The sequence below is a fragment of the Neoarius graeffei genome, chromosome 6 (assembly GCF_027579695.1).
Source record: "Neoarius graeffei isolate fNeoGra1 chromosome 6, fNeoGra1.pri, whole genome shotgun sequence".
NCBI classification, from domain to species: domain Eukaryota; kingdom Metazoa; phylum Chordata; class Actinopteri; order Siluriformes; family Ariidae; genus Neoarius; species Neoarius graeffei.
In genome coordinates this window covers 33,020,660-33,040,278 of record NC_083574.1, presented here as the reverse complement: position 1 = coordinate 33,040,278, position 19,619 = coordinate 33,020,660, and the positions used below count along the sequence as shown (strand labels likewise).

Genomic DNA, 19,619 nt, shown 5'->3' with positions numbered 1-19,619 from the left:
TGGTCGATGATTCCCTCGGCGTCACGATTTTCGGCCCTCAGCCACCACCAGGAGGCGTCCTGGAGCTGCTGGCCAAACACAAACGGGCTGTCGACTTCCTCCATCCGCAGCGCGCGGAAGCGCTGGCGCTGCTGCTCCGGCGTGCGCCCCACGCGCTGGAGGACAGCCCGGCGAAGGTCGGTGTAGGCCAGCCTGCGGTCGGTGGGGAGCTGTAGTGCGGCCAGCTGCGCCTCTCCCGTCAGGAGGGGGAGGAGGCGCGCCGCTCCATCGGCCGCCCCGAGGCTTCGGCGACCTGCTCGAACAATGTGATGAAAGCCTCGGGGTTGTCCTGCGGGCCCATCTTAGTCAAGGTGAGGGGAGACGGGCCCGCGGCCGGGGCACTGGTGGACCCCGCCGACACGAGGAGACACCGGAACGCCTCGCGATCTTCCTGCTGGGCCAGCACCAGGGCTTCGAAGTGGTGCTCCTGCTCCTTTCGGAGCGTGACAAATGCCTGGTGCTGGCTCTGCTGAGCCGTGGCGAGGGCGTGGACCAAGTCCGCGAACGGGGAGGATTCCATGGGGCTGCTGTGTTGGTGCTCCACCTTAATTCCCGGGTTTCGGCACCACTGTAGCGCGTATCGAGTGTGGGTGGAGCACAAAGGACGGCAGGACAATGCTTGGAGGCAGATAAGGCGATTTATTTTCCCAACTTTTCAGTCTAAGAAATCTCATTCACACACACACACACTCGTCTGGACCCAGGTTGCACTCCCTCTCCTCTCTCTCTGCCTCCTTAAATAGGGAGCGGTTACTGGGAAAACACACACAAACACAGGTTAATTACAGTCAGGTGTAGCGATTCTGCCACTCACCTTCCCCGGCTCCACCCTCCTGTCACAGACCGGCGCTTGACCACGCCCCCGCTGCCACAGAGTACTTTTTAGAATTTGTTGTAAGTAATTAGTACAGAAATATGAAAACAGCATGTAGTTTGGGCTAATAAATATACAGTAGAAATGAGATCACAACTTTTTGTAATTATGCTAACATACTGGTAATTAGTATCTAGCAAATAACCTTCTATCTAATCAGCTGATTAGCCTGACAGAGGGACACAAGGAAGATAAAAATATTTGGACTCTTGTTCTATATTACACATAATACAATATATTATGGACACAAGTGTTTTACTGGGAAATATACCACTCATATTTTTCATACAAGCTACATCTGGAACATGAAGAACCAAAAACTGTGATATAAGTCTCTATATGTCACTCATGAGGATACTGATGAATTGTTTTGATAAATTTGGGTACTTTTTGTTTGTGAATGTGTTGATATAATAAAAAGAACATCAAATGTTGGCTTGAAGATTAAGTCAAGTTTATTTGTATAGCACTTTTAACAACAGACATTGTCACAAAGTAGCTTAACAGAAAATTAAAGACTTTAAACATAAGCTAATTTTAACCCTAATTTATCCCCAATGAACAAGCCTGTGGTGACAGTGGCAAGGAAAAACTCCCTCAGACGACATGAGGAAGAAACCTCGAGAGGAACCAGACTCAAAAAGGAACCCATCCTCATTTGGCTGATAACAGATAGCATGATTATAAATAACCCGCTTCTATAACTGTGTCCTATATAGTCACAAAGTATAACTGTGAAATGAGGAAAATCATTATAGTTTTAATATGAAGTCTGTTTTGTTGAAGATATAAACTGTTCACTGATGGAAACTTGAGTGCAAAACTGTTCATGACAACTGCAGTCCTAAAGTTAGCAAGTCAACTGTAGTCCTCAGGCATAAATGCATTACTGTAAGTGTCCAGAGCGTCTTCCAAGTGTAACTTTCGACTGTCCATATGGGGCTGTCCTCCACAGGAGCAATGTGATGACAGTCCAGCCAGACATAAAGCACCAGGGTGAGTCAGGCGAGTCCAATGAGAAGGTGGGGAAGAGAGAGAAAAAACAGATTATTAGGTATGCCCAATGTCACCTAAAGAGTAAGAACAGTATACATTTTGCACTGAATGCAAGCAGGGACTCTGGCAACACTAACTATGACAGCATAACTAAAAGGGGAGAGCCAGAAGGTACGGTAACACAGACATGGGGGCACCCTGGGACATAAAGCAGCCAGCCACTACACCTTCAACAAACCCGAGTGAGCGAGTGTGGTTTCAGCTGAGACTTAAACACTAAGACTGTGTCTGAGTCCTGAACACTACTTGGAAGGCTATTCCGTAACTGTGGGGCTTTGTAAGAAAAGGCTCTGCCCCCTGATGTAGCCTTCACTATATACAGTGCCTTGAAAAAGTATTCATACCCCTTGAACTTTTTCACATTTTTCCACCTTACAACCACAAACTTAAAAGTTTTTATTGAGATTTTATGTGATAGACCAACACAGAGTAGCACATAATTGTGAAGTGAAACGAAAATGATAAATGGTCTTCAAAATTTTAAACAAATAAAAATCTGAAAAATGTGGTGTGCATTAGTATTCAGCCCCCCTGCATCAATACTTTGTAGAGCCACCTTTTGCTGCAATTACAGCTGCAAGTCTTTTGTGGTATGTCTCTACCAGCTTTGCACATCTAGACACTGAAATTTTTGCCCATTCTTCTTTGCAAAATAGCTCAAGCTCAGCCAGATTGGATGGAGAGTGTTTGTGAACAGCAATTTTCAAGTCTTGCCACAGATGCTCAGGATTTAGGTCTGGACTTTGACTGGGCCATTCTAACACATGAATATTCTTTGATCTAAACCATTCCACTGTAGCTCTGGCTGTATGTTTAGGGTCATTGTCTTGCTGGAAGGTGAATCTCCTTCTCAGGCCAAGTTTACATTAGACCGTATCTGTCTCGTTTTCTTCGCGGCTGCACTGTCCGTTTACATTAAAACGCCGGGAAACGGGAATCCGCCAGGGTCCACGTATTCAATCCAGATCGTGTCTGGTCCGGTGCTGTGTAAACATTGAGAATACGCGGATACTCTGTGCTGAGCTCTAGCTGGTGTCGTCATTGGACAACGTCACTGTGACATCCACCTTCTTGATTCACTGGCGTTGGTCATGTGACGCGACTGCTGAAAAACGGCACGGACTTCCGCCTTGTATCACCTTTCATTAAAGAGTATAAAAGTATGAAAATACTGCCCATTGTGTAGTTATGATTGTCCTTAGGCTTGCCATCCTTCCACTTGCAAGTGGTAAGTGACGCGCATGCCCGATATGCACTAGGATCACACACACAGCGGCTCAGTCCCGAATCACTGCTCGTGCACTTCACTCGGGCGCTCTGTGAGCTGCGCAGGGCCGGAGTGCGCACCCTCCAGAGGGCACTCGCTGTTCAGGGCGGAGTGATTTGGAACGCAGGATGCCTGCGGAGCCGAGCGTATCCGTGTATTGGCGTTGCTGTGTGCACGCGAATCGTGTATTGGCGTTGCTGTGTGCATGCTAATCATTTTAAAAACGTTAATCTGATGATCCGCTGATACGGTCTAATGTAAACCCCACCTCAGTCTCAAGTCTTTTGCAGCCTCCAACAGGTTTTCTTCCAGGATTGCCCTGTATTTAGCTCCATCCATCTTCCCATCAACTCTGACCAGCTTCCTTGTCCCTGCTGAAGAAAAGCATCCCCATAGCATGATGCTGCCACCACCATGTTTCACAGTGGGGATGGTGTGTGCAGGGTGATGAGCAGTGTTAGTTTTCTGCCACACATAGTGCTTTGCATTTAGGCCAAAAAGTTCAACTTTGGTCTCATCTGACCAAAGCACCTTCTTCCACATGTTTGCTGTGTCCCCTACATGGCTTCTGGCAAACTGCAAATGGGACTTCTTATGCCTGTCTTTCAACAATGGCTTTCTTCTTGCCACTCTTCCAAAAAGGCCAGATTTGTGGAGTGCATGACTTATAGTTTTGCTGTGCACAGATTCTCCCACCTGAGCTGTGGATTTCTGCAGCTCCTCCAGAGTGATCATGGGCCTCTTGGCTGCTTCTCTGACCAGTGCTCTCCTTGCTCGCTCGGTCAGTTTACGTGGACGGCCATGTCTTGGTAGGTTTGCAGTTGTGCCATACTTTTTCCATTTTTGAATGATGGATTGAACAGTGCTTCTTGAGATGTTCAGAGCTTGGGATATTTTTTCATAACCTAACCCTGCTTTAAACTTCTCCAGAACTTTATCCCTGACCTGTCTGGTGAGTTCTTTGGTCTTCATGATGCTGTTTGTTCTTCAGTGTTCTCTAACAAACCACTGAGGCCTTCACAGAACAAGTGTATTTATGCTGAGAGTAAATTACTCACAGTAGGACTCTATTAACTATTTAGATGACTTCTGAAGGCAATTAATTGCACTGGATTGTATTTAGAGGTATCAGAGTACAGGGGGCTGAATTCTAATGCACACCACATTTTTCAGATTTTAATTTGTTTAAAATTTTGAAGACCATTTATCATTTTCGTTTCACTTCACAATTATGTGCTACTCTGTGTTGGTATATCACATAAAATCTCAATGAAAAACTTTTAAGTTCGTGGTTGTAAGGCGGAAAAATGTGAAAAAGTTCAAGGGGTATGAATACTTTTTCAGGGCACTGTAAGGTACCAGCAGATAGCCTGCACCTTTTGATATAAGTAGGCATGGTGGGTCATAAAGGACCAGAAGTTCACTCAGGTACTGTGGTGCAAGAACATTCAGTGCTTTAAAGGTAGTATTTTATAATCAATACGAAATTTGATTGGGAGCCAATGCAGTGTGGATAAGATCTAGGTGATGTGGTCCTATCTTCTAGTTCTAGTAAAGACTCTTGCTGCTGCATTTTGAACCAACTGGAGCTTGTTTATGCATTTATTGGAACATCCAGACAGTAAGGTATTATAATAATCCAACCTAGAGGTAACAAAAGCATGAACTAGTTTTTCTGTATCAAGTAGTGACATTATATTTCTTATCTTAGCAATATTTCTGAGATAAAAGAAAGCTAACTGGGTAATGTTATTGATATGAGTTTTAAACAAAAGACTAGAGTCAATGATCCCACCAAGGTCTTTTACTGCTGCACGTGAAGAAATAGGAAGGCCATCGAGAGTTACTACGTAATCAGAAAACCTACTTCTAGCTGCATGTGGTCCTAGTACAAGTACTTCTGTCTTGTTAGAGTTAAGCAGAAGGAAGTTAATAAGCATCCAGTGTCCCAGTGTCCTTTAAACATTCCTCAATTTTATTAAGCTGGTGTTTCTTACCTGGATCTGCAGAAACATACAACTGTGTGTCATCAGCATAACAGTGGAAACTAATACCATGCTTACGAATAATATCACCCAGAGGTAGCATATGTAAAGAAAAAAGCAGTGGGTCTAAGACAGAACCTTGTGGAACACCAAACTTTACCTCAGTATGTCTAGAAAAATCAGCATTTACATCAACAAACTGATAGTAATCAGTTAAATAAGACCTGAGCAAGGAGAGGGCCATTCCCTTAACTCCCACAACATTTTCTAGTCTATCCAGGAGAATGGAATGATCAATGGTGTCAAAGGCTGCACTAAGGTCAAGCAATACAAGCAGGGAGACACAGCCCTGATCAGAAGCCAACAGTAGGTCATTTACTACTTTAACCAGTCTGTGCTATGATGAAGTCTAAATACTGACTGATGCATTTTATGGATGTTATTCCTCTGAAGATATGAGCATAACTGCTGTGCCACAGTTTTTTTCTAGGATATGAGATAAAGTGGAGGTTTGATATTGGCCTATAATTGGACAGCTGACAGGGGTCAATGTCAGGGTTTTAATCAGTGGTTTGATAACTGCTAGTTTAAAGGATTTGGGTACATAGCCAATTCTAAGGGAAGAACTTGTTATTTTTGGAAGAAGTTCAATTGTTTTTGGTATTATCTGTTTGAAGAGTCATGTTTATAAGAGATCTAGTACACAAGTTCAAGATTTTGATGAGGAGATTAATGAAATTAGTACAATTTCTCTAAGGGGAGTAAAACATTCTAATTGCTGATCTGATACAGTTATATTGTTGACTACAGGGTTACTTAAATTGTCTGGCCTTAAATTATTAGTATGAATTTTTTGTTTGATATTTTAAATTTTGTCATAAAAAAAAATCATGAAGTCATTGCTACTACATATTGCAGGTGTGTGTGTGTCTATCGTGGTATTTTTTCCTGGTTAATTTTCTACAGTATTAAATAGGAATCTAGGATTATTTTTGCTATCCTCTATTAGGGTGGAGAGATACATTGATCTAGCAGCACTAAGAGCTTTTCTATACTTCAGGAGGCTCTCCTACCATGCTAATTTGAACACTACCAATTTTGTTTGATTTCATTTACATTTTAATTTTTGAGTGGTCTGTTTTAAAGTGCGAGTGTAATTATACCAGGATGCTAATTTTTTTCTCTCTAATCATTTTCCTTTTAAGTGGAGCTACATTGTCTAAGGTATAGTGGAACGTTGACTCTAAGCATTCAATTGCCTGATCAAGTTCTGTGAGGGCTGACAATGATCCAGTCAAAGTTGATAACTCTGGGAGATTGTTTATAAAGCTTTGTGCAGTAGTTGATGTGAATGTACTTTTTACACAGTAGCGTGGCAAGGTGCATACAGTATATTGTTGCTCAGATGTATTTTGAATAAAATGAGACAATGATCTGAGGTAGCTTCAGACTGTGGAAGTGTGACTATATTTTCTATATTTAATCTGGATGTTAGTATTAGATCGAGAGTGTGACCACCATTAGGGGTTGGTCCTATGACATTCTCATTAACCCCTATTGAATCTAAAATGGACACGAATGCTGTTTTCAGAGGACCTTCTGGGTTATTGATGTGAATATTAAAATCTCAGACCACTAAAGCTTTATCTAAGGAAATAACAAGGTCTGAGATGAAATCCGCAAATTCTGAAAGAAACTAAGAATATGGCCCCGGGGGCCTGTAAATAACAAGTAATGGAATTGACTGGGTAGACTTATTTTTCGAGGCTACATATATTATATTAGTATGAAGAACTTCAAGCGTATTGAATTTATAACCAGGTTTTTGTGTTATGCTTAGATAATCATTTTAAATAACTGCAACGCCTCTTCCTCTACCAGTAGATTTTGTTTATCTTCTCGTGTTGAAAAACTTGCATTTTTCATGTGAAATACATCGCGGATCTGAATGACATATTTTCCAGTTTTTCACTCTGATGACATCACTCCCAGTGTTTTTTCACTGACTTGACATGCATTGTTAAAATGATGAACTGATTCAAAATTAAAATTCTTTTGATTAACTTGCGTTTTTTGTTTGTTTTTGTTTTTTGGTGGATGTATCCATTCCATATAATATATAGAATATTACATGGTGGCACAAAGATATCAACTTTATCTTCTTGGATTGAAAGTATTTTCACTCATTTGCATCACTCAATCATGAATATGTTCACCACTCGAAGATATACTTCATATCTTTGCACAACTGTGTAATGTCCTCCATATTTTAGCCATAATATATCAATCCATCTATCCATCCACTATCTATGCCACTTATCCTTCTAATTCAATGTTTTTTCTTTATTTTATTGATTAAAAGACACTTCATGTCTTAAAGTAATAATGGACTGTCATTTCTCTTTACTTAGTTGAGTGGTTCTTGACATAATATGGATTACTACAGTTCTGGAATAGGGCTATTTATTGGATTTTTATTATTTACTACTTAGGCTACTATCACACTGTCTCTTATCTTACCACGTAAGTGGCGTGTGGGTCAAACACCAAGAAATAAGGCATAGCTTGTCCAAAATTAAAGTCCTGTGACGTACACCGTGTATGTATGACATTTCTGTGACATTCCTGTGGCGTATCTGGGGTTTGTATGGGGTTCAAGGGACATAAATTTATGGTGTACTGAGGTGTATGCATGGCGTATGATGTGTTGCCATGGCATAACTGTTTCATTTCTTTCGTTGACGTGGTGTTTTGTACATATGACATTGCTGTTGCATACTTGTGGTGTATCTGCAGCATTCACAGGTGAGTATAAAAGGGGGCCCCAAGCTGTGTTCATTGTCATTCGTCACAGTCAAGAAAGCATCATGCCAGCAAAGAAGTCAGGACCCAAGAAGGGCAAGAGAAGAGGGAAGACATCAGCCACATCCACCCAGCCACCCCTGGAGCCATCTTCATCAGACACTGAAGTCATTCCAGAGAGCCAGCCACATCCTGACCCTGAGCCAGAAATCCAGGCTACTAAAGCATTCGCATGGCATAATAGGTGTTCAAGCAATGTTCCTGTTGTGTCACTGCTACATAGCTTTCATTTTTACAGGATACATGTGACGTATGTGTGACGTATCAAAGCTGCTACGTATGTGCTACGGATTTTTAAGTGCGGACTTAAAAATATGCCACACCCTGGTGTACAAGGAGATCATGTTACACATCCTAGAGTATTAGCTATGTAAGCTGGCGATGGTGTGATGTTCCTTTCTTATTACCATGTATCCTGATACGCCATATATACGCAAGGCTGAAACGCCAATGTGTGAACCAAGCATTACTGTTGGTCTCAAATGCATTAAGAATGCAGGAAAATCCACTAATTAACTTTTGACAAGGCACACCTTTTAATTGAAAAGCTTTCCAAGTGACTACCTCATGAAGCTGGTTAAGATAATGCCAATAGTGCGCAAAGTATTATCAAGGTAAAGGGTGGTATATCATATGAAACATATTTTGTTTTTCTAACACTTTTTTTTTTGTTTACTACATAATTCCATATATGGGTTATTTCATAGTGTTGATGTACAGTGTCTTGCAAAAGTATTCATCCCCCTTGGTGTTTGTCCTGTTTTGTTGCATTACAATTTAAAATGGATTTTTGGAGGGTTAGCACAATTTGATTTACACAAAATGCCTACAACTTTAAAGGTGCAAATTGTTGCTTTATTGTGACACAATAAGTAAGATAAAAAAAAAAAACCAGAAAGCTGGGGTGTGCATAAGTATTCACCCCCTTTTGTATGAAACCCCTAAATAAGAGCTGGTCCAACCACATCACATCACACATCACATTATCTCTAGCCGCTTTATCCTTCTACAGGGTCGCAGGCAAGCTGGAGCCTATCCCAGCTGACTACGGGCGAAAGGCGGGGTACACCCTGGACAAGTCGCCAGGTCATCACAGGGCCTGGTCCAACCAGTTCACTTCATAAGTAACATGAGTTGATTAAGATCCACCTGTGTGCAATCAAAGTGTCACATGATCTGTCACATGATGTCTGTATAAATCCCCCTGTTCTGGAAGGGCCCTGACCCTGCAACACTACTAAGCAAATAGCATGAGAACCAAGGAGCACTTCAAGCATGTCAGAGACAAAGTTGCGAAGAAGTATGGATTAGGGTTGGGTTATAAAAAATATCCCAAACTTTGAATATCCCAGGGAGCACCATTAAATCCATTATAGCAAAATGGAAAGAATATGGCACCACTACAAACCTGACAAGAGAAGGTAGCCCACCAAAACTCTCAGACCAGGCAAAGAGGGCATTAATCAGAGATGCAACAAAAACACCAAAGATAACACTGAAGGAGCTGCAAAGATCCACAGCGGAGATGGAGGTAGCTGTCCATAGGACCACTTTAAGCCATACACTCCACAGAGTGGGGTGTTATGGAAGAGTGGCCAGAAAAAAAGCCACTGCTTAAGAAAACACATTTGGAGTTTCCCTAAAAGCATGTGGCAGACTTTCCAAACACATGGAAGAAGATTCTCTGGTCAAGTGAGACTAAAATTGATCTTTTTGGCCATCATGGGAAATGCCGTGTGTGGCGCAAACCCAACAACCGGAGAACACCATTCCTACAGCGAAGCATGATGGTAGCAGCATCATGATGTGGGGATATTTTTCATCTACAGGGACAGGAAAGCTGGTCAGGATTGAAGGAAAGATGAATGGCACAAAATACAGGGCAATTCTGAAGGAAAACCTGTTTGAGTCAGCCAGAGGTTTGAGATTAGGATGAAGGTTCACTTTCCTGCAGGACGATGACCCTAAGCATACTGCTAAAACTACACTGGAGTGGTTTAAAGGGAAACAGTTACATGTCTTGGAATGGCCTAATCAAAGCCCAGACCTCAATCCAATTGAGAATCTGTGGCATCACTTGAAGATTTCTGTACACCAACACAATCCATCTCACTTGAAGGAATTGGAGCAGTTTTGTCTTGAGGAATGGGTAAAAATCCCAGTGGCTAGATGTGCTAAGCTAATAGAGACATACCTCAAGAGACTTGCAGCTGTAATTGCAGCAAAAGGTGGCTCTACAAAGTATTGACTTTGGGGGGTGAATGCCTATGCACATTCCAGATTTCTGTTTTGTTTTTTTCCATCTTAATGGTTCATGTCACAATAAAACAACAGTTTTCACCTTTAAAATATTAGGCATGTTGTGTAAATCAAATGGTGCTAATCCCTCAAAAATTCATTTTAATTCCAGCTTGTAATGCGACAAAACAGGACAAACACAAAGGGGGATGAATACTTTTGCAAGACCCTGTATTCAGTATTGTTCTACAATGAAGAATATAGTAAAAATACAGAAAAACCTATCAGTGAGTAGGTGTGTCCAAACTTTTGAATTTTAGCTTTACAATCTTGATTAAAATGAATAGTCATGCATTATGTTTGTGTTTTCACAGACATCAATGAGTGTTTGTTGACTCCAAGGCCTTGTTTAGCTGGTCAGTGTGAGAACACAATGGGAAGTTTTCAGTGTGTGTGTCCTTCAGGCTATAGGAGTAATGCCCAGCAAAGCTTGTGCTCAGGTCAGTGTATGTTTACAGGAGTTTAGTCTCTTTAACAGTTTATCCTGCTCCAATATTGTTTGCATTATGCCTTACGACTTAAAGAGCATAAGATTGGTCACACGGGTATGTATTAGCAGTGGAACAAATTCCAGCTTGGCATTATAAACTGGGGAGTTGATCTACTTTGAAAATCAAATTATATGTTTTAAAGGGTACTTAAATAAGAGAGAAAAGTATCAGGGTTTTTTGTTTGTTTGTTTGTTTTAAATCAAATATCAGCAAAACTAATGTTGAGTTTCTTGGCAAATGTCTCTTAGCAATGTCAGCTAAATCTCCCTCTGCCAACTTTTTTCTCTGTTAGTCATATTCAGAATTGGGTTAAGTGTGCATAGTGAGGATTTAATATCAAAATTGTGGAAATCAGTATTTAGACTGATAGGATTTGTATTTTGTATAGATAAAATGATGAACTATATTTAGGTGAGCTGTACATATAGCAAATGAGTGCTCAGTCAGCTTATACTTCAAACTGTGAGCACATCTTTACAGAAGAGCATATTTTATGTTTGCACATATGTTATGAGTAATTTTTTACTTTTTAGATGGTATTAGTGACAATGCATTCTATGCCAGAAATCAATCACTTTTATTAATATATTACAGATATTGATGAGTGTCGTCTAATCCCTAACCCTTGCGCTAATGGGCGCTGTGAGAACACACTCGGCAGCTTCAGGTGTGTGTGCAGGACAGGATACAAACTGCAGAACAACACCTGCACAGGTAACCTCATATTCTGCTTCTCTGCTCCTCAAATTCTTACTTCCAGTGTTTCCCAGTGAGTCACTCTGAATCTTTCTATTAAAGAACAATGACATGTATGAACAGAGAACGATGTGCAACTGACAAAGCCATAGAATCCAGGTAACTTATTCTGTGTGTTTCAGACTTTGATGAGTGTGATGACCCACTCCGCTGTCCGGGGAAGGAATGCATAAACACTCAAGGTTCCTATAATTGTGTGCCCTGCAAACCTGGATATGGTCTCCTTAACGACAAGTGCTCAGGTGTGTGAAATCAACATGCACTCAGATTATTCACTGAGGGTTAAAGGAACCTTTTAACCAAAAATTAAATGTACATGCACATTTTCATCAACTAAATTGTCCATTAGCCAAACATGTTTGCTGTCCAAAGTTGACATCAATAGTTTTGTACTAGAATCACAAGGTTAATGTAACTTATAGCCTCCAATTGTGTAAAATTAACGTGCAAATCACAACACACTCATCAAGCATTATTTGGCTCAATTTGATTAAAATGATTTCATACAATGACTGGTAGATGGTATTATTCTGCAAAAATACTTTACTTTCACCAGGCACGTGTGTGCATGAACAGCAGCTAAGTGAATGGCATGGTTCACATAATTGCTTGTGTATCTTATGGACATACGAATGATTCAATGTGGCATCCACTAGATGACACAACAGAGCCAAAACATCTCTGTCCATTTTGTTTCCAAGTCAATCTGTAATATTTTGCAATTTCATGCACAGAAACATCAAGCACACTGATGAGCTCTGCTTCTCATGAAAACATTCTGCAGTGGGCGTGATTGTTGACTTACTGCCATGTCTCAAATCAAAAAACCTTCAAAACCATTTAAAAGTACAATGTCTTGCAAAAGTATTCATCCCCCTTGGTGTTTGTCCTATTTTGTTGCATTACAAAATGGAATTAAAATGTATTTTTGGTGGGTTAGCATCATTTGGTTTACACAACATGCCTACAACTTTAAAGGTGCAAATTGTTGTTTTATCGTGACACAAACAATAATTAAGATTAAAAAAACAGAAATCTGGAGTGTGCAGAGCTGTTCACCCGCTTTCGCATGAAACCCCTAAATACGTAAGAGCTGGTCCAACCAATTCACTTCAAAAGTAACATAATGAGTTGATTAAGATCCACCTGTGTGCAATCAAAGTGTCACATGATCTGTCACATGATGTCTGTATAAATCAACCTGTTCTGGAAGGACCCTGACTCTGCAACACGACTAAGCAAGCAACATGAGAACCAAGGAGCGCTCCAAACATGTTAGAGACAAAGTTGTGAAGAAGTATGGATTAGGGTTGGGTGATAAAAAAAAAAAAAATTCCCAAACTTTGAATATCCCAGGAAGCACCATTAAATCCATTATAGCAAAATGGAAAGACCAAAGATAACATTGAAGGAGCTGCAAAGATCCACAGCAGAGATGGGAGTATCTGTCCATAGGACTACTTTAAGCTGTACACCCCACAGAGTGGGGCTTTATAGAAGAGTGGCCAGAAAAAAAAAAGTCATTGTTTAAGAAAACACATTTGGAGTTTGCGCAACAGCATGTGGCAGACTCACCAAGCACATGGAAGAAGATTCACTGGTCAAATGAGACTACAATTTAACTTTTTGGCCATCATGGGAAATCCCATGTGTGGCACAAACCCAACCCTGAGAACACCATTCCTATAGTGAAGCATGGTGGTGGCAGAATCATGCTATGGGGATATTTTTCATCTGCAGGGACAGGAAAGCTGAAGGGACTGAAGGAAATATGGATGGCACTAAATACAGGGCAGTTCTGGAGAAAAACCTGTTTGAGTCAGCCAGAGGTTTGAGACTGAGATGAAGGTTCACGTTCCAGTAGAACGATGACCCTAAACATACTCCTAAAGCTACACTTGAGTGGTTTAAAGGGAAACATTTAAATATCTTGAAATGGCCTAATCAAAGCCCAGAACTCAATCCAATTGAGAATCTGTGGCATAACTTGAAGATTGCTATACACCAACACAACCCATCGAACTTGAAAGACTTGGAGCAGTTTTGCCTTAAGGAATGGACAAAAATCCCAGTGGCTAGATGTGCTAAGGGCGACACGGTAGTGTAGTGGTTAGCACTGTCACCTCATACAGTGGCATGCAAAAGTTTGGGCACCCTTGCTGAAAATGTCTGTTACTGTGAATATTTAAGTGAACAGAAGATGAACTGATCACCAAAAGGCATAAAGGTAACGATGACACATTTCAGCATTTTATGTAGGATTTGTGTATTATTTTTGTTTTGTACAATTGGAGAGTGAAAAAAGAAAAGGAACACCATGCAAAGGTTTGGGCACCCCAATACATTTGAGTTCTCAGGTAACTTTTACCAAGGTTCCAGACCTTAATTAGCTTATTGACCTGTGGCTTGTTCAAATTCTTCATTAGGAAAGGTCAGATGACAAAGCTGTATAAATTCTCTGACTCCTCAAACTTGTCCCTAAAATCAACAGCCATGGGCTCCTCTAAGCAACTCCCTAGCATTCTCAAAAATACAATAATTGATGCTCACAAAACAGGAGAAGGCTACAAGGACATAGCAAAGTGTTTTCAGGTAGCTCTTTCCTCAGATCGTAATGTTATTAAGAAATGGCAGTTAACAGAAACAGTGGAGATCAAGGTGAGGTCTGGAAGATGAAGAAAACTTTCTGAAAGAACTGCTCATTGGATTGCTAGAAAGGCAAATAAAAACCCCTGTTTGACTGCAAAAGACCTTCAGAAAGATTTAACAGACCCTGGAGTGGTGGTGCAGTGTTCTACTATGCAGCGACACCTGAACAAATATGACCTTCATGAGAGAGTCATCAGAAGAAAACCTTTCCTGTGTCCTAGCCACAAAATTCAGTGTCTGAAGTTTGCAAATGAACATCTAAGCAAGCCTGATGCATTTTGGAAACAAGTCCTGTGGACTGATGAAATCAAAATAGAACTTTTTGGCCACAATGTGCAAAGGTATGTTTGGAGAAAAAAGGGTGCCAAATTCCAGGCAAAGAACAACTCTCCAACTCTGAAGCATGGATGTAGATCGATCATGCTTTGGGGTTGTGTTGCAGCCAGTGGCAAAGGGCACATTTCATTGGTTAAGGGAAGCATGGATTCGAATAAATACCAGTAAACTCTGGAAGCAAACATCACACCATCTGTAAAAAAGTTGAAGTTGATGGGATGAGTCCTACAATAAGACGATGATCCAAAACACACCTCAAAATCTACAATGGAATACCTCAAGAGGCACAAGCTGAAGGTTTTGCCATGGCCCTCACCTAACCTAAACCCTGACCTAAACATCATTGAAAATCTGTGGATAGCTCTCAAAAGAGCAGTGCATGCAAGACAGCCCAAGAAACTTGTAGAACTGGAAGCCTTTTGCAAGGATGAATGGATGAAAATCCCCCAGGTAAGAACTGAAAGATTCTGGCTGGCTACAAAAAGTGTTTACAAGCTGTGGTACTTGCCAAAGGGGGTGCTACTAAGTATTGACCATGTCAGGTGCCCAAACTTTTGCTTCAGGTCCTTTTCATTTTTTGGTATTTTACACCTGTAAATGATGGAAATAAAAATGTAATCTTGTGGAAAATATTAAAGAAATGTGTCATCTTTATCCTTATGCCTTTTGGTGATCAGTTCATCTTCTGCTCATTTAACTATTCACAGTAACAGACATTTTCAGCAAGGGTGTCCAAACCTTTGCATGCCACTGTAGCAAGAAGGTTCTGGGTTTGAGCCCAGTGGCTGACAGGGGCCTTTCTGTGTGGAGTTTGCATTTTCTTCCTGTGTTTGCATGGGTTTCCTCTGGGTGCTCCAGTTTCCCCCACAGTCCAAAGGCATGCAGGTTAAGTTATTTGGTGGCTCTAAATTGAACATGAGTGTGAATGGTTGTCTCTATGTGTCAACCCTGCGATCATCTGGCAACTTGTCCAGGGTGTACCCCGCCTCTCGCCCATCATCAGCTGGGATAGGCTCCAGCTTACCCGTGACCCTGCACAGAAAAAGCAGTCACAGATAATGGATGGATGGATGGATGGATGGATGGATGGATGGATGTGCTCAGCTAATAGAGGCATACCCCGAGACATTTGCAGCTGTAATTGCAGCAAAAGGTGGCTCTACAAAGTATTGACTTTGGAGGGTGAGTGCACATTCCAGATTTCTGTTTTTTTCATCTTAATTATTGTTTGTGTCACAATAAAACAACAGTTTTCACCTTTCAAGTTGTCAGCATGTTGTGTAAATCAAATGGTGCTCACCCCTCAAAATCCATTTTAATTCCAACTTGTAATGCAACAAAACAGGACAAACACCAAGGGGGATGAATACTTTTGCAAAGCACTGTATTTGTACTAATTTAGAAAATCCAGACGAGAGGTGCAGAAAACAAGCTTTTGAGTAGGTTTAAGAGGTTTTTACAATTCAAACACATTGCAATATGATACCCATTTGTGTTGGTACTCAATAACAGTCTAGAATATGCTGTTTGAGACAAATTGTTACATTATTTAGTCACTTGTGGACACAGTTTCACATGATGTAATACTTCTTCCATGATTTATATTGCATCACAGGGACATGTTGTGTTAATTTCTGCAAAGGTGCCTCATAAGTTTCTGCTGTCTACATGTGTTTTCTTAATTAGAACGCTGCCAACCCCCAAACTACTTAACAACCACTTAATACCAAGATATTTATTAACTTAGCACAGCATTTGAAGCAAGTGGTGATTTAAACATGCAGTTTGCTTAATCCTAAACTGGTCTTTACTAAGATTGGTTATTGTTTTTAACATTCTTTTACTGCTAATTTTCTCATGTCACAGATATTGATGAGTGTCGTCAGCGTCCGTCTCTTTGCTCTAATGGCCGCTGTGAGAACACACCTGGCAGCTACAGATGTGTGTGTAATAGAGGTTTCAAGCTCCAGGGTAACAGCTGCACAGGTACAGTGTAGTCTTGAGTCTGAATTTCATCCTGACTTTTTTCTGTTAAATGGCATACACACACACATATATATATATATATATATATATATATATATATATACAGTGGTGCTTGAAAGTTTGTGAACCCTTTAGAATTTTCTATATTTCTGCATAAATATGACCTAAAACATCATCAGATTTTCACACAAATCCTAAAAGTAGATAAAGAGAATCCAGTTAAACAAATGAGACAAAAATATTATACTTGGTCATTTATTTATTGAGGACAATGATCCAATATTACATATCTGTGAGTGGCAAAAGTATGTGAACCTCTAGGATTAGCAGTTAATTTGAAGGTGAAATTAGAGTCAGGTGTTTTCAATCAATGGGATGACAATCAGGTGTGAGTGGGCACCCTGTTTTATTTAAAGAACAGGGATCTATCAAAGTCTGATCTTCACAACACATGTTTGTGGAAGTGTATCATGGCACGAACAAAGGAGATTTCTGAGGACCTCAGAAAAAGCGTTGTTGATGCTCATCAAGCTGGAACATGTTACAAAATCATCTCTAAAGAGTTTGGACTCCACCAATCCACAGTCAGACAGATTGTGTACAAATGGAAGAAATTCAAAACCATTGTTACCCTCCCCGAGTGGTCGACCAACAAAGATCACTGTGTGTAATAGTCGGTGAGGTCACAAAGGATCACTGTGTGTAATAGTCGGTGAGGTCACAAAGGACCTCAGGGTAACTTTTAAGCAACTGAAGGCCTCTCTCACCATTGGCTAATGTCTGAGTCCACCATCAGGAGAACACTGAACAACAATGATGTGCATGGCAGGGTTGCAAGGAGAAAGCCACTGTTCTCCAAAAAGAACATTGCTGCTTGTCTGCAGTTTGCTTAAGATTACATGGACAAGCCAGAAGGCTACTGGAAAAATGTTTTGTGGACGGATGAGACCAAAATAGAACTTTTTGGTTGAAATCAGAAGCGTTATGTTTGGAGAAAGGAAAACACTGCATTCCAGCATAAGAACCTTATCCCATCTGTGAAACATGATGGTGGTAGTATCATGGTTTGGGCCTGCTTTGCTGCATCTGGGCCAGGACAGTTTGCCATCATTGATGGAAGAATGAATTCTGAATTATACCAGTGAATTCTAAAGGAAAATGTCAGGACATCTGTCCATGAACTGACTCTCAAGAGAAGGTGAGTCATGCAGCAAGACAATGACCTTAAGCACACAAGTCATTCTACTAAAGAATGGTTAAAGAAGAATAAAGTTAATGTTTTGGAATGGCCAAGTCAAAGTCCTGACCTTAATCCAATCAAAATTTTGTGGAAGGACCTGAAGCGAGCAGTTCATGTGAGGAAACTCGCCAACATCCCAGAGTTGAAGCTGTTCTGTATGGAGGAATGGGCTAAAATTTCTCCAAGCTGGTGTGCAGGACTGATCAACAGTTACTGGAAATGTTTAGTTGCAGTTATTGCTGCACAAGAGGGTCACACCAGATACTGAAAGCAAAGGTTCACATACTTGTGCCACTCACAGATATGTAATATTGGATTGGTTCTGTTTCTTTGTTTGCCTGGTCTGAGAATGCAGGCACTTACGGATGTAAGTGCGGAGGAAGACAGCTTACAGAAGGTCGTCAAAGCCAAATAGGAAAGCAGAAATCAGAGTCAGTAAACTAGCGAGGGTTGGGTGTTTGGCAAACAGTGTAGCTTAGCAAAAGAAAAAGAGCAAGAAACAAGAGGAAAGTAGTGAGGGTCAGAAATGGAATGAACAATCAGAAAGATACAAAGCTCGGTATGTACTGAGGGCAGAATGATACTTCACAAAGGTGTGTGTGTGTGAGAGATGAGCTTTTTTGGAGGGACAGGTGATTGAGGAAATGGCAGTCAGCTGTGAATCATTAGGCGGGAGACAGAGGGCGCTGTGTGTTATGGGAAATGTAGTTTGGGGCATCCATGTTTGTAGTCGGTTGAGCTTCAGTGGGTTTACTGACAGAGTCTCCCCCCCAGAAGCTACCTCCAGGAGCTAAAACCTTTCTGGGGCGACCCCTACCTCTGGGTGCTGGTTTGCTAGGAAACTGGGCATGGAACTCTTGCTTTAGAAGGGGGTCAAGGATGTCTTTGTCCTTGACCCAGCTTTGTTCCTCAGGTCTGTACCCCTCCCAGTCTACCAGGTACTCGACTTGACCTCCTCTATGTCTTGAGTCTAGGATCTTGTGTACCTGGTAGATGGGGTCTTCTTCACTGTTGAGTGAGGGGTGTTCTTGGGTTGTTGGGTTGCAGGTGAGGGGTCCTGGGATGGTGGGTTTGAGGTGAGAGACGTAGAAAGTGAGTGATATACGGCTGTGTGGGGGGGAGTTTGAGATGGTAAGCTACTTCGTTGATTTGGCATAGGATTTTGAATGGGCCGATGTATCGAGGTTGGAGCTTCTTACAAGTGTTGGTCTCCCTTAGGTTTCTGGTGGCCACCCAAACTCTGTAACCTGGGTGGAAGTTGGGGGTCTGTCCTCTATGCTTGTCTGCATATGACTTGTATTTGGCGCACACTGCCTCCAGACATTGATGAACCTCTTCCCAGATGGTCTGGTTACGTTTGAACCAGTAAATGACTGCTTGTACCTGGTTAAGGGCATCATCCCCGGGGAACAATGGTGGTTGGTAGCCGAGCATGCACTGAAATGGGGTTAGTTGGGTAGCAGAGTGCTTCAGCGAGTTTTGTGCATACTCAGCCCAGGGCAGGAAGCGAGCTCAGTCCCCCTGGTTATGCATGAAATAGATTCTGAGAAAGCAGATGATTTCCTGGTTTGCTCTCTCTACTTGACCATTGGATTGCTGGTGATAGCCGGAGGTGAGGCTCACAGATACCCCCCAACCTCTCCATGAAGTGTGTCCAAAACTTGGAAATGAATTGAGGTCCCCGGTCACTCACTATGTTTTCTGGTATATCATAGTACTGGAAGACCTGCTGGAACAAGAATTCTGCAGTTTGGGAGGCTGTGGGGATGCCAGGCAGCAG

The 19,619-nt window shown here is 41.4% G+C and overlaps 1 protein-coding gene across 10 annotated transcripts in view; it reads left to right on the top strand.

The window, feature by feature from the left end:
• The window catches only part of LOC132887850 (latent-transforming growth factor beta-binding protein 4), a 295,961-nt gene that overhangs the window by 148,107 nt on the left and 128,235 nt on the right, over window positions 1-19,619 (top strand). For 9 of the 10 annotated variants that reach the window (XM_060923581.1, XM_060923578.1, XM_060923579.1 and 6 more), the window contains 4 exons: window positions 10,696-10,821; window positions 11,467-11,586; window positions 11,751-11,870; window positions 16,480-16,599. In XM_060923581.1, coding sequence (XP_060779564.1) covers window positions 10,696-10,821; window positions 11,467-11,586; window positions 11,751-11,870; window positions 16,480-16,599 — 486 coding nt within the window. The remainder of the gene's footprint in view (window positions 1-10,695; window positions 10,822-11,466; window positions 11,587-11,750; window positions 11,871-16,479; window positions 16,600-19,619) is intronic. The other variant, XM_060923582.1, reaches the window with a different exon arrangement.